The sequence below is a fragment of the Nannobrachium achirus genome (assembly GCF_963921795.1).
Source record: "Nannobrachium achirus genome assembly, chromosome: 1".
In the NCBI taxonomy this organism is placed as follows: Eukaryota; Metazoa; Chordata; class Actinopteri; order Myctophiformes; family Myctophidae; genus Nannobrachium; species Nannobrachium achirus.
The window spans coordinates 11,294,580-11,308,268 of record NC_137810.1 but is presented as its reverse complement, the minus strand read 5'-3'; the positions used below and the strand labels follow the sequence as shown (position 1 = coordinate 11,308,268).

General features: G+C 44.0%; 2 protein-coding genes across 2 annotated transcripts; one reads left to right on the top strand and one right to left on the bottom strand.

Annotated features, from left to right (window-relative positions):
• Positions 1-360: 360 nt before the first annotated feature.
• nipa1 (NIPA magnesium transporter 1) lies at positions 361-5,367 on the bottom strand (the record flags this gene model as incomplete). Its single annotated transcript, XM_080732603.1, has 5 exons — positions 5,321-5,367; positions 5,187-5,234; positions 4,265-4,355; positions 1,646-1,806; positions 361-869 (listed from the first exon to the last, which is right to left on the bottom strand). Coding segments are annotated over exons 2-5 (762 nt in total). The 5' UTR covers positions 5,188-5,234; positions 5,321-5,367.
• Positions 5,368-11,838: 6,471 nt separating this feature from the next.
• LOC308286131 (gap junction Cx32.2 protein-like) lies at positions 11,839-12,591 on the top strand (the record flags this gene model as incomplete). Its single annotated transcript, XM_080727088.1, has 1 exon — positions 11,839-12,591. The coding sequence occupies one exon, from the start codon at positions 11,839-11,841 to the stop codon at positions 12,589-12,591; it is 753 nt and encodes a 250-aa protein (XP_080583214.1).
• Positions 12,592-13,689: the final 1,098 nt, after the last annotated feature.

The following is a 13,689-nucleotide window of genomic DNA, read 5'->3' as shown; positions in this document are numbered from 1 at the left end:
TGATCCCACAGGGGATATTACGTTTTTAGCTTCACCCTGCTGATTTCTGTCCAAATAGACTTTAGGGCAGTTAGGGCTCAAACGAAGGACCATCTGTTTCCCATTAGGGGGCATCTCTACCCATTCAGCTATGGCCACTAAAGTAAAATGGGGTACAGAACCCTGTAGTTTTGAGTAGCCTATTACATGAAAAAAAAAACACATTGTTTAGTCTTTGTTTTAATTATTTAAAGTTTCAAAAGTAATAAGAGACATTATAAATGTAATTCATAATAATACATATTATTTTCTTATACACAGTCAAAAGTAGTACAGGCACAGTGTGGCAATGCAATACAGTTCAGTCAACATTCCTCTCAATCAGTCTGTCTTTTTACGTGCCTCGCTTTGGTTCCATGTGAGCGAGGCCTCGTGGGATATGCGGAGCAAAGCGACTCCAACAAACACCGTTATTAGACCACACAGCATGGCAAGGCTGTCCGGGGGCGTTAGCGCGGTCCATTCCTTAAAGAGAATGCCAGAAGCCAGAATCACTGTGGACGTGAACGTCACATAGTAGATGGCCTCAAACATGTTGGAGCTGTAGCACTCCAGAGCTTTGTTGATGAACACAAATTGTGTAACGATGCTAATAGCCAGTATTCCCAGCAAGCCCAAGAAGAGAGCCAGGGCCCCGTTGCTTGATGCCCCTCCACTGAAGGCCTCTGGCGCAGCCAGACCCAGTCCTTTGCTGCAAGGCACTGTGAAGCTTCCAAGAAGCGAACAAATAGCCACATATACCATGATGTTTGATGCACCGTGGGTTGGAGCAATCCAGAGGATTAGCACCACCAGCAGCACCACAACCAATGAGGCATACGATAGAAACACTGTAAAAAGAACAAGCATGTTTTTTTTATTATTAGTATAACTTACAAAGTGAACTTTTGCACCTCTGGCATATACAAGCCTAATAAGGCTATACAAATAAAAGCAAATATTTCTGCTCAGAAAATGTGTGTGTGTGTGTGTGTGTGTGTGTGTGTGTGTGTGTGTGTGTGTGTGTGTGTGTGTGTGTGTTCTGTCTCTCTGGGTGTAAAGCTGCTCAATACACTGTCATTATGACATCATACGTCTGAGCGTGTTGGTTTGTCAATGTGCCAGCAAAGCATGACATGCCCTTGTTTTTCATAGTGTACTTCTCTGTGGCGGAAAATGCACTTTGCTTGACCTTTGTGATTATGTGAGTGTGTGACTTGTAGGGCTGTCACAATTATTACATAATCGTCTAATCGCAATTATTTGACATAATCGTCTAATCGCAATTATTTGACATAATCACAATTATTTTGTCATAATCATTTCCAAAAAAATGGTGGAAATAGCCGATCTACAAGCTCACAACGCGTCGCATTGGCTATTTCCACTATCAATGTTCTTTTTTAGGTATAAAGTTTCAAACATGTCAGTCTTTACTTTTTATATTTAGGTTGTGTGTTATATCTGCCATGTGCAACTTCAAAGCCTAAAACCAAACAGAAATGTAATTATTAATGACAAAAACACAATTAAATTGTTAATCGCAATTAGTTGAGTGATAATTAATCGTCATGTAAAATGTCATAATCGTGGCAGCCCTAGTGTGCTTGTGTTTTGAATGCCACACCTGGGTCAGCTAGCCTCTCTTGGAGCTCTACTCTGGAGGTGACAGCCTGTGTCTTTGGGGCGTGAATGAGGAGCATAACAGAGCCACAGCAACACAACACGCAGCCCAGCTTCCCCAGGAGGTTCAGCTGCTCCTTCAGCACCCAGGAGCCCAGCACACCCCTACATCACACCACACACGACAAGCGTCCCACATGTTGGCAGCAGAGCAAAGGATGCAGTTAGTATGACCGACAGAGCAGTACATACGAGGGCATTCACCAAAAATTCGAATATCAAAGTCACTATTCGACTTTGTTCACCGAAGTTGAATATTCGCTTTTTTATTTTTTTTATTGTTTTCTCTTTAAAAAATATATAGTTTATAAAGCTTGGCTAGATAGGAAGTCATAAGAATGAGTCGTCAATGCCCCTGGTGGATGAATTTGTTAATGCTCTATACCAGGGGTTCTCAAACCTTTTTAGGCTGTGACCCCCAAAATAAACATATTTGAACTGGGGACCCCCACCCTGACAAGCACTTGGAATTGTAGGTATTACATTTAATGTGACTCGGTTCCGCAGATAAATATTGTGAAAATAGACAATCTACACATGCTCACAAGCATGTAGATCGGCTATTTTCACAATGTTTGCCTCTTGCTTACTTTTTGGAGCTGTGTGAAGCACAGGCTCCCTATACGTGGCCGTGTGGGTGTGTCTGTCTGTCTGTGTGTGTGTCTGTATGTAGCCTGAACTTCCTAAACTTCGGCACGCCACTAGTCCCACAGTTTTGCCACCACACACTCGCGCCATATGTCAAATCGAACGGCTTACTCGGGAATCGTGGGCTATTACTTTTCTAAGAGAAAGGTTCTATAGTTTAATTGATATTAATTTATTAGTGAATTAATTTTCCCCATTGACTTATAATGGGAATCGCAAAAACTCACATTCAATTATTTGTCTCTCGCAAACCATAGGGGCTAGAGTTTCAAGACTTGGAGAGGAGGTTCATAATGATTTCAAGGATTAAATAAAAAATAATTGTGTCATTTGGCCGCATGGTGGCGCCATAACACCCCACTTTACGTTTTGGCCTGTAACTCTTGAACCGTAGGTCGGAAAATTAAAAATATTTTTTCCCTGGATTCCTTGGGTCATGACGCATCTCCCCATATAGGCCACGCCCATTTGCGCCATGATAGATTTTCCGCCATCTTGAATTTTCTCCAAAACACACTTTTTGCTCCTTTTCCTACATATTTTCTTCAAATGTCACAAAAATCGGTACACATGATCCACACACACACACACACACACACACACACACACACACACACACACACACACACACACACACACACACACACACACACACACACACACACACACACACACACACACACAGCTCCACTTCACACGGGTGTGATTTTTATTTGACAGTTTGACAGTCCTGTAGAATATTCGACTATTCTAATACTTTGAGGTAGAATAATTCGGATACTAAAAATCACTATTCGTGAATGCCCTAGTACATACTAGGGCTGGGTAATTAACCAAAATTATATAAAAATCTATCCACGAGTTTCCAACGCCCCATAGTGCATTGCGCAGACGCTGTACCGAGCTTCCGGCGCCGCAGCCGAGTGTGATTTACAAGCTCACAACAGGCTGCATCTGCGACGCGACGTGAGCTTGTATGTCTGCTGTTAAACCGGAAGTGTGGTGCAAATAATCTCCAGTCGCCTCCAGCAAACTCCCGCGGAAAGAGGTGGATATTTAGAAGTTAGAACCAATATATAAATCTAATAATTGAGAAGCTACCCCTCCTCCATACTATAAGAAATCGGTTGATATATTTAATCAACAAACTAACAAAATAATTCAAAAAGACTGCTTTATAAAACGATCCATAAACAATGTATGAATGATTAGTCTGATTAACCACATAACCCTGTATTATACTTTGTGATACAGTGGTGGCATACACAAATAGTGAAAACAGACGATCTACAAGCTCACAACTCAGTTGTGGGTTTGTAGATCTGGTATTTTCACTATATAAAAAAGAAGAATCTTTCATGAATCGTAATCGAGGCTAATGTTTGAAATAATTGTGATATTGATATGTGATATTGAAGTCATATCGCCCAGCCCTCTGCAATAATGTACTGTACTACACAATGAACGTAACAGTGCCAGGTTTTCAAGTCTTGGTTCTGTCCTCTGGTGATCTTTGGATTTCAGATAAAGCAGAATGTCAGTAGTGTTATTGTAAGTAAGGGCATCTCAAAACATCTCAGAGGAATAATTATCAAAAGTGCCTCCAGTCAAAAACACAGGTGTCCAACGTGTAATTTTTTAAAAAAGAATAGCGTTTACAGACTGCATTCTGTAACTGCAAGTTATCATTGTTTGAAGCATCATGCCACACACACCAAAAGATCATAATTATGTGGTTATCTCACCCCATGTTTTCCTTCTTTCCTGAAAAGAAAATGATGGAGCTAGCACAAAACCAAATTTCACCCACTGATTTACAACTGTAAACCTGTGATGTGACAATAAAACTTTCTAACTTGACTATGGTCAAATCCAAATGCAAAGACAGGGATGAGTTTACTTATGACGTACTTACCCAAACAACACTCCAAGGGCACCCATGGGTGTCACTATGACAGCAGGGGCTGAATTATATGCCAGGAAATTCCCAATCTGGCCCACAATCACTGAAAAGAGAGTTCATAAGATGCATTTAAGGTACAATACAGATGTATTCTGGTTTTGTTGCTACTAAAACAAGCCTGGACTTCAATCATTTTCGGGTCAAGGCCACTTGGCCCTTGTTGTTGGGCAGGAAGGCCATCAAATAAAATTTGGATTTTAAGGTTGCCACTGAAATCGAAGGGTTTGCATAAACTCCTGAGTCAAAGGCCAATACATGCTCATCTCTGGACTAATCAGAGCCACTGGATTTGGTGGAAGATAAGGAGTCAGAGGGAGTTAAAGATGTCAGAATCTCAAAAGACAGTTTAAAACACACACACACACACACACACACACACACACACACACACACACACACACACACACACACACACACACACACACACACACACACACCAACAACATATTGACATGTGAGGCTATTGATGACCCCTAAAAAACAAGAAAATTGAATACAGCTAATAGGTGGCATCCGCATCCACCACAAAGAAGGTCTCAGCAAGAACAGTCACCAACGTCATCTAGGCTCCATGGGTGGCGGGTGGCCACCCAAAATAACATTAGCACTTCGTCACTTCTGCCACCCAAAAGTGTCATGGCGGCGTCCCATGGTGTGCCAACTTCCGGGTGTTGTCTGTTCCTGCCTAACCTTCCTTGATCCACCATCATCATGCTTCGTCGTAAGACAGTGTCGCGCACGACGCGCAGCGAAAAACAGCACTACAAGCCCCGGAAGACACATGATGAGCGAGCATGTAGTTCTGCAATTTTCAACTGGACATACAGTCGTACGACTAGTGTATTATTTATTTAACCCAAGCATCAATACTCACTAGCAAGCGTACCGCTCCACCACACGACATCTTTAAGATAGGACCCACCTGGGGGAAAGAAATGTCAATATTTAGCCTTCAGTTTCCAAAATATGTTTTTTTTTTGTTTTGTTTCTATTGCGAAGTCTATATACCTCTGTCACGGGCACGCAATATTCCTTTTTTCTGAAGCACAAATGTCGACCCGTTGATGAAACTTGATATCACTGCTATGACTATTCCAACTACTGGTGTAGAAGTTTTACCAGGGTCTGTGTCTAATTCAAAAGCCATGACGAGATGTACAAGCGTTTGTAGTCCAAATTGTAGTCCGGAAGCTCGGACTGTACCGGAAGAAAAGATGACAACGTCAGGTGACGCCACGATCATGTGAACCGATGTGAATCAGGCGAAGTTGAAAGTATTCTAATCTTATCTAAACCATGCCTTTTCAATTAACAGTTCAATCAGATAAAGCAGTTTTATTCAGTTTCAGTGAAGGGGTAAGACAACATGGGGACACGGCCAATGTGGCCATAGACTGTAAAACATGACATTACAGCCCCACACAGCACAGCAGCTCTGATGGACAAAGAACACTGACATCTGCTGGACATATCAAGTACCTGCAGCTAAAATATAGGCATTCCAACAGACAATTCATTTCCATATTATTATTGATTGAAGATTTATTAGAAGTTTGCATTAGGAAAACGTTTCATGACAGCACAAATCAAATATAACATTTGATAGTAAGCTTTACGGCGTATTTACACAGAAACCACTTTATGTATCTCATTGATTGATTGATTGAATAGTTTATTAGCAGAACTTTAGAACAAAGTACAGTTGACACCACAAATCAAATATAACATTGAAAGACAAACGGATAGAACAGAGTACTTCACATAGGATAACATCAATTACTTAATTAATTGCAGATTACAAACTAGAAGCAGTGCTCTTCCGAGCACAGGTCTCCACCAGGCCGTGCATCCTGGTGGTGCTACTGTATAATAGGCCAATGTAAAAAGGGTGGCATATGTTCTTCACCTTAGATCTTTCATGGCAATCGGACGCTGCATGCATGATTTCAAGCATTGTGTTCCAAAAATGTGTTTTGCTAAAGTCTACCTGCTGGTGGCGCTATAACAGGACAATGTTAAAAAGGTAGCATTTGTTCCTTGACCTAGTGGGAATATGTGTGGCAAATGTCACGGTAATCGCAAGCTGCGTTGATGATTTGAGGCATTTTGTTCAAAAACGGAGCAATCCTGCAAACTTTGGAAGCTAATATTAGCCAATCAGGATGGAATATGAAATATCAGACGGATCGGACTTGATGACATGACTATAGAGATACTGTGTACCGATTTGCATGATTTTTGGATAAAATCTCAAGGAGTAATATCCAAAAATGTGTTTTACATAAGTCGGGCCAAAGGTGGCGCTATAAAAGGCTGATGTGAAAAATGCAGGACAAAGGTTTATCCTTAGCCTCTAGGGAGTGCGCTTACAAAGTTTGAAACTGATCGGTGGAGTTATAGGTAAAACCACAAATTGGGCTGTTATAGCGCCACCATGAGGCTGATTAAAAAAAATTAAGTGGCATTTCTTCCTCGGCCTAGTGGGAACGTGTGTGCGCGATTTCATGATAATTGCACTTTGCGTTTGTGATTTGAGGCATTTTGTTCAAAACGGCTCAATCCCACAAACTTTGGAAGCCAATCTTAGCCAATCAGGATGGAATATGCAAAATCGGACAGATCCGTGTCGATCACATGACTGTCGAGATATTGCCTACCGATTTGTAGGATTTTTGGACAAAATCTGTAAGAGTAGTGCACAGAAATGTGTTTAGCAAACATCGGCCACTAGTTGGCGCTAGAAAAGGCCCATTTGAAAAATTTAGGGCAGAGGTTCTAGATTGGCATCCAGGGAATGTGTGTGCTCACTTTGGCAGCGACCGGGCCAACGGCGACTGAGATTTGGCGCTCACAAACTGCGAGGACGCACGGACGGACGCACGCACGGACGGAGAGGAAACTAGAAGCAGTGCTCTTCCGAGCACAGGTCTCCACCAGGCCACACAAATCGGCCTGTTATAGCGCCACCATGAGGCTGATTTGAAAAATGTGGGGCAGAGGTTCTGATTTGGCATCCAGGGAGTGTGTGTGCTCAGTTTGGCAGCGATCGGGCCAACGGCGCCGGAGATTAGCTGGTAACAACCAGGCCACACAAATCGGCCTGTTATAGCGCCACCATGAGGCTGATTTGAAAAATGTGGGGCAGAGGTTCTGAATTGGCATCCAGGGAGTGTGTGTGCTAATTTTGGCAGCGACCGGGCCAACGGCGCCGGAGATTAGCTGCTCACAAACTGCGAGGACGCACGGACGGACGCACGCACGGACGCACGCATGGACGGACGGACGGAGGGGAAAACATACTCTCCCTCAGCCTTCGGCTGGTGGAGACAAACATACTCTCCCCCATGCCTTCGGCTGGTGGAGACAATTATCCATCTATATCCATTATTATTATTATTGTCTCCACCAGCCGAAGGCTGAGGGAGAGTATGTTTTCCCCTCCGTCCGTCCGTCCGTCCGTCCGTCCGTCCGTCCGTGCGTCCGTCCGTCCGTCCGTCCGTGCGTGCGTGCGTCCGTGCGTCCTCGCAGTTTGTGAGCAGCTAATCTCAGTCACCGTTGGCCCGATCGCTGCCAAACTGAGCACACACACTCCCTGGATGCCAATCTAGAACCTCTGCCCCACATTTTTCAAATCAGCCTCATGGTGGCGCTATAACAGGCCGATTTGTGTGGCCTGGTTGTTACCAGCTAATCTCCGGCGCCGTTGGCCCGATCGCTGCCAAACTGAGCACACACACTCCCTGGATGCTAATTCAGAACCTCTGCCCCACATTTTTTAAATCAGCCTCATGGTGGCGCTATAACAGGCCGATTTGTGTGGCCTGGTGGAGACCTGTGCTCGGAAGAGCACTGCTTCTAGTTATTAATATTATTACTTGCACAAGCAGAGCATGCAAGTACTGTAATCGGCTGGGTATGTATGTATGTATGTATGTATGTATGTATGTATGTATGTCGGTGTCTCCTCCACATACATACATACATACATGCATACATGCATACATCCTCTATAGAAGGGACGCTCTGAGCTCTTCATCAATGATCATCTTGCTAATGATGCTGTGGACCGTAGGCAATTCCAGTTCAAACATCGCAGATAGTGTCTCCATGCAGATGGAGTCATATACACTGCTATATGTGAACAGGTAAGTCCTCAGTGACTCTTCTTTGATCCTCCTGACAAGCATCTCATGTACTCGCTGTGGCTCAGGGAACAGGCGCCAAACCTCGTTGTTAAGCTTGTCGTTGATGATGAGGGATTGGCAGGCGCGCCAGTCGCCCATCTTCATGGCCTTACTGGCTGCTACCACGTGCTCCCTCATGCTCTCAGGTGGTCCGAGCACCAGCTGCTCCTCTACTCCTCCAGGTATACACATTCCAGCAGGTCCAGGTTGACGTGCATGTTCATCAGCAGGCCCTGGCCCAGCAGTCCTTGGCACGGCTGGATGGCCGGATGTCCAGCAGGGCCCGGTGGGCATCCTTCATCATGCCCTGGTGGAAGGCACAGATGCCCAGTTGCACCATCTCACTCAGCTTGTTCACCACAACCTCTTTGTTGATGACTGCGATGTTCTTAGTGAACATCTTGGGCTTTTCCTTGACCAGAGGCACACCTCCTTTCACCTTCTCCTCGTCAGCCTCTTCCTCTGGCATTTCCTTCCTCTTTATATTCTTCTTCCTCATGTCTTTCTTCTTCTTCTCCGATGTCTCCTGACTAGTGTTCTTGAGGAAGACCCTGGCTAAGGAGGCGTTCTGTCCCTCGCTGTCTGAGTTCGCACTACCACTGCTGCCTTTGTTGTCTGAGTCCCACTTTTCCTCATCTTCATCATCGCTAGAAGCCGACTTGAACGTAGGTCCAGATACTTTGGGGGTGATCATCTCATCATCAGATCTTGACTCCTCTGACTCGCTGTCTGATCCAGTAGCAAAGAAACTTGACATTGTGGATGAAATCTGAGTCCTCGTGATAGTTCATCACCTTATAGGTCTGACATCACGCTGACCTCAGCTGCTGTTGGAACTCAGTCAAAAATGTAACTGAGGCAGGTTTATTCACTCATTAAATACAAAAGTCACAATGTCATTGTAACAAGCAATTCCAGACATGCACTTATTATGCATACAACTTATAACTTATAATTCATACAATATGTGAGCACTTACGATGGCCAAAACGCAAAACCTCCTATCTGAAAAATTCACTTTGTTGGGAAAATGAAAAAGAAAATGTGTGTTCAACATTAAACCTTAAGTTTGCAATATTGTCGTTTTTTTATTTTTTGTAATTTTATAATATAAGGTTTCTTTATTTTTTATGAACAATTTAAAAATGTTTTATGCTCTCTGAGCACAGGTCTACTCGGAGACCACAAGTTCCCTTTTACTGTATGCCCATATATGGGCGGGGGAGGGGGGAGTCAGCTGATCTGATTCCTCTCCATCCACTTTGTGTATGGAAGTTCAGGCAAGCTTTGTGGCCTGAAAATCTGCATGTTCTTGACCAAGGCTGGATGGAGGCTGTGTTGACTAGGGCAGGGGTCTTCAACAGGGGGTCCAGGACCCCTAGGGGGTCCTCAGAGTTACTACAGGGGGTACTCCAAATCTTTGTGTAATAGAATTATTTTTCTCCTTTTTTATATGAACTACTTGAACCCTAGCGTCCATATTCAGAGAACTTTAGCCAAAAATAGCAATCTGCAAGCTCACATCGCCTCGCGCTGCGAGGCATTGTGACCTTGTAGATTGGCTATTTTTGGCAAAGAGCTTTGGTGTAGAGGGGAAAAAGAGCAGAGTAAGTGAAATATAGTGAAAGTGAAAGGTCAAGTTTATTAAGTATTGACGGCTCAGGTGGTTAAATATCTGAAAACACAAATTGACATGAACCCAAAATATACTGATGATCATTGCTGTCAAACCATGAAACTATATGGAATCTATGAAGAGGTTGTGGGGGTCCCTGCTTCATCTCTCTCTCAACTAAGGGGTCCTCGGCCTGAAAACCTTGAAGACCTCTGGACTAGGGGAATAGGTAAGAGCACCTTCCTTGATGATGAACCAGAGCTGCTGTTGTTGTTGTTGTTGTTGCTCCTCTCTGGTCTCCATCCAGACTCCCAGAGAGGCTCCCAGCCTGTCCGTCCTCCACCTCCATGGTGTCATCGTTGTCCTCCAGCTGCTGGTTCTGTAGGTTCTCCAACATGTGAGAGTTGTAGCTGGGGAGGCTGTGAATCAGACCTGATGAAGACCCACATGGGTTGAAACGTTGTTTCCTTTTAATAAATACATTTGTCGCTGGAGCTACAGAACAGTGGGCGGACTTCTCTTCTTCCTACGGTGTGTATTTTTTGGTTCGGCACCTGAAACATTTTTTGAAGATGTGCGCGCTTCCCAATCCTTGCTCTGAGGCTGTGAATCTGCAAGCTGTCCGGGTATTCCATGGGGAGGTGTTCTGAAGCAGCACTTCTGCTTGCACAGAATGTACACCATCTCAAGAAGGTTCAGGAGCACGGAGAAGCAAGCGATAAACAACAGACATGGGACAAACAGACAGACCTTGTCCCTTTTATGCCTATATATGGAGGTATCTGTATCTGTCAGTCCTTTTCCCTTATGGAGATATCTGTATTTGTCAGGCCTTGTCCCTTTTATACCCATATATGGAGATCCATGTATCTGTCAGTCCTTGTCCCATATATGGAGATCCCTGTATCTGTATCTGTCAGTCCTTGTCCCATATATGCCCATATATGGAGATCCCTTATGTCATCAATATATGCCGATATAGGGGCATGCTGATATGTCCATATATGGAGATCTCTGCATCTGTCAGTACTTGTCCCCTTTATGCCCATATATGGAGATCCCTGTTTTCATCAATATATATAACCATATAGAGGCTTGTTGATATACCCATATATGGAGATCTGTTTATCTATTAGCCCTTGTCCCTTTTATGTATAGATACATGCATCTGTCATATTTCTCCATATATGGGCATGCTAATATGCCCATATTTCGAAAGCTCTGCATCTGGTAGATATACTTTCTGAATCTGTAAACACAAGAACAGATTGCATTATGTGATGCAGTGTAAAGAAGCTCAGCACTAACACAAGGTGTAATGATCAGTTGGGTAGTTTACTGAACATGCTATTGCTTGTACATGCAAACACACACACTTGACATTTATTAAATTACATACTGTATTAAATTACATACTGTATGGATGCACTCTGACCTCATGTAATGTCCACAAAAGTCACGTCATCTATTGTTTACATTAGATCACCATGGATACTTGTGATGTCAGAGTGAGTCCAGACGTCATATAGACACCATATTTGGACATGCATGACTCACCATGACGTCAGAAGCCTATATAAAGAGCTTAACAACTTCTCTTCTCATGCAAACACCTCTGGTTAAGTCCCTGACGATCGCTGCACTACAAGAAGTAATTTCCAACAAGCCGTCGTACTTCCACCTTTTCATACTTTTGTCTCCTGGTTCTTGTGCTTTCTTTTAGGATCATGCCAAACTGGGGCTTCCTGACTCACATCACCCCCATCGGGAAGGTCTGGATGTCTGTCCTCCTCCTGTTCCGCATCATGGTGCTCTGGGGTCCAGCTGAGAGCCTCTGGAGTGACGACAAGTCAAGTTTCATGTGTGACGCAATCAGCCCCAAGTTTATCCCCTTGTGTCACGATATCCTCTTCCCCATCTCGTACATCAACTACTGGACAATGCAGCTCATCTTAGTGTCGACGCCCACTCTGTTGTACCTGGGTCATGTGATACTTGTCACCCACAGGGAGAACAGACTGCGTGAGCAGCTGGCCAACCCGCAGCTGGCCAACCCGATCGAACGGCCCAGGTACACCGATGAGGAGGGCCGTGTGAAGATCAAAGGCAATCTACTGTGCTCATACCTGATTCACCTTCTGGTCAAGATAATCATCGAAGCGGTCTCAGTCTGGGGACAGGTCACATGGTTGCACAGTTTTACATGTAGTGGTGCCCCTGACAGCAGCGGAATGGACTTTGATTGCTACACATCCCGCCCCACTGAAAAGACCTTCGTCATCCGATACATGTTGTTTATCGCTTGCTTCTCCGTCCTCCTGAACCTTCTTGAGATGGTGTACATTCTGTGCAAGCAGAAGTGCTGCTTCAGAACACCTCCCCATGGAAGACCCGGACAGCTTGCAGATTCACAGCCTCCCCAGCTACAACTCTCACATGTTGGAGAACCTACAGAACCAGCAGCTGGAGGACAACGATGACACCATGGAGGTGGAGGACGGACAGGCTGGGAGCCTCTCTGGGAGTCTGGATGGAGACCAGAGAGGAGCAACAACAACAACAGCTCTGGTTCATCATCAAGGAAGGTGCTCTTACCTATTCCCCTAGTCAACTCAAAGCCTCCATCCAGCCTTGGTCAAGAACATGCAGATTTTCTGGCCACAAAGCTTGCCTGAACTTGAGAGGAATCAGATCAGCTGAGGTCTCCGAGTAGACCTGTGCTCAGAGAGCATAAAGCATTTAAAAGAAAATATATATATAAATCTAATATCATAAAATTACAAATTTGCAAACTTAGAAAAAAAGAATCACACCCAGCGGTGCTATTTATGGGTTCATTCCATTAAGAGAAGCTTGGCCAATGTGAACCTGAGCATACAAACAGACACCAATTGACAGACAAGGGACAAACAGACAGACCATGTCCCTTTTATGCCCATATATGGAGATATCTGTATCTGTTAGTCCTTTTCCCTTATATGCCCATACTGTATGGAGATATCTGTATTTGTCAGGCCTTTGTCCCTTTTATACCCATATATGGAGATATCTGTATCCGTCAATCCTTGTCCCTTTTATGCCCATATATGGAGATATCTGTATCAGCCAGTCCTTGTCCATTTCAAGCCCCTATATGGAGATATTTCTATCTGTGAGACCTTGTCCCTTTTATGCCCATATATGGAGATATCTGTATCTGTCAGTCCTTTTCCCTTATATTCCCATACTGTATGGAGATATCTGTATGTGTCAGTCCTTGTCCCTTTCATGCCCTTATATGGAGATATCAGTATCTCTCAGTCCTTGTCCCTTTCATGCCCTTATATGGAGATATCAGTATCTCTCAGTCCTTGTTCCTTTTATGTCCATATATGGAGATATGAAGAATCTCCATCTTGACCCTGACTGCACCAATAACTACCGGCCCATCTCAAACAACAAAACAGTGACTGACAGTGACAAATGACCTCCTGCTATCCTCTGACAGTGGCTAACTCAACATCCTCTTCCTCCTTGACCGCAGTGCCGCTTTGATACCATCCACCATTCTCTTCTGTATCATCTCACATCACCTGTCA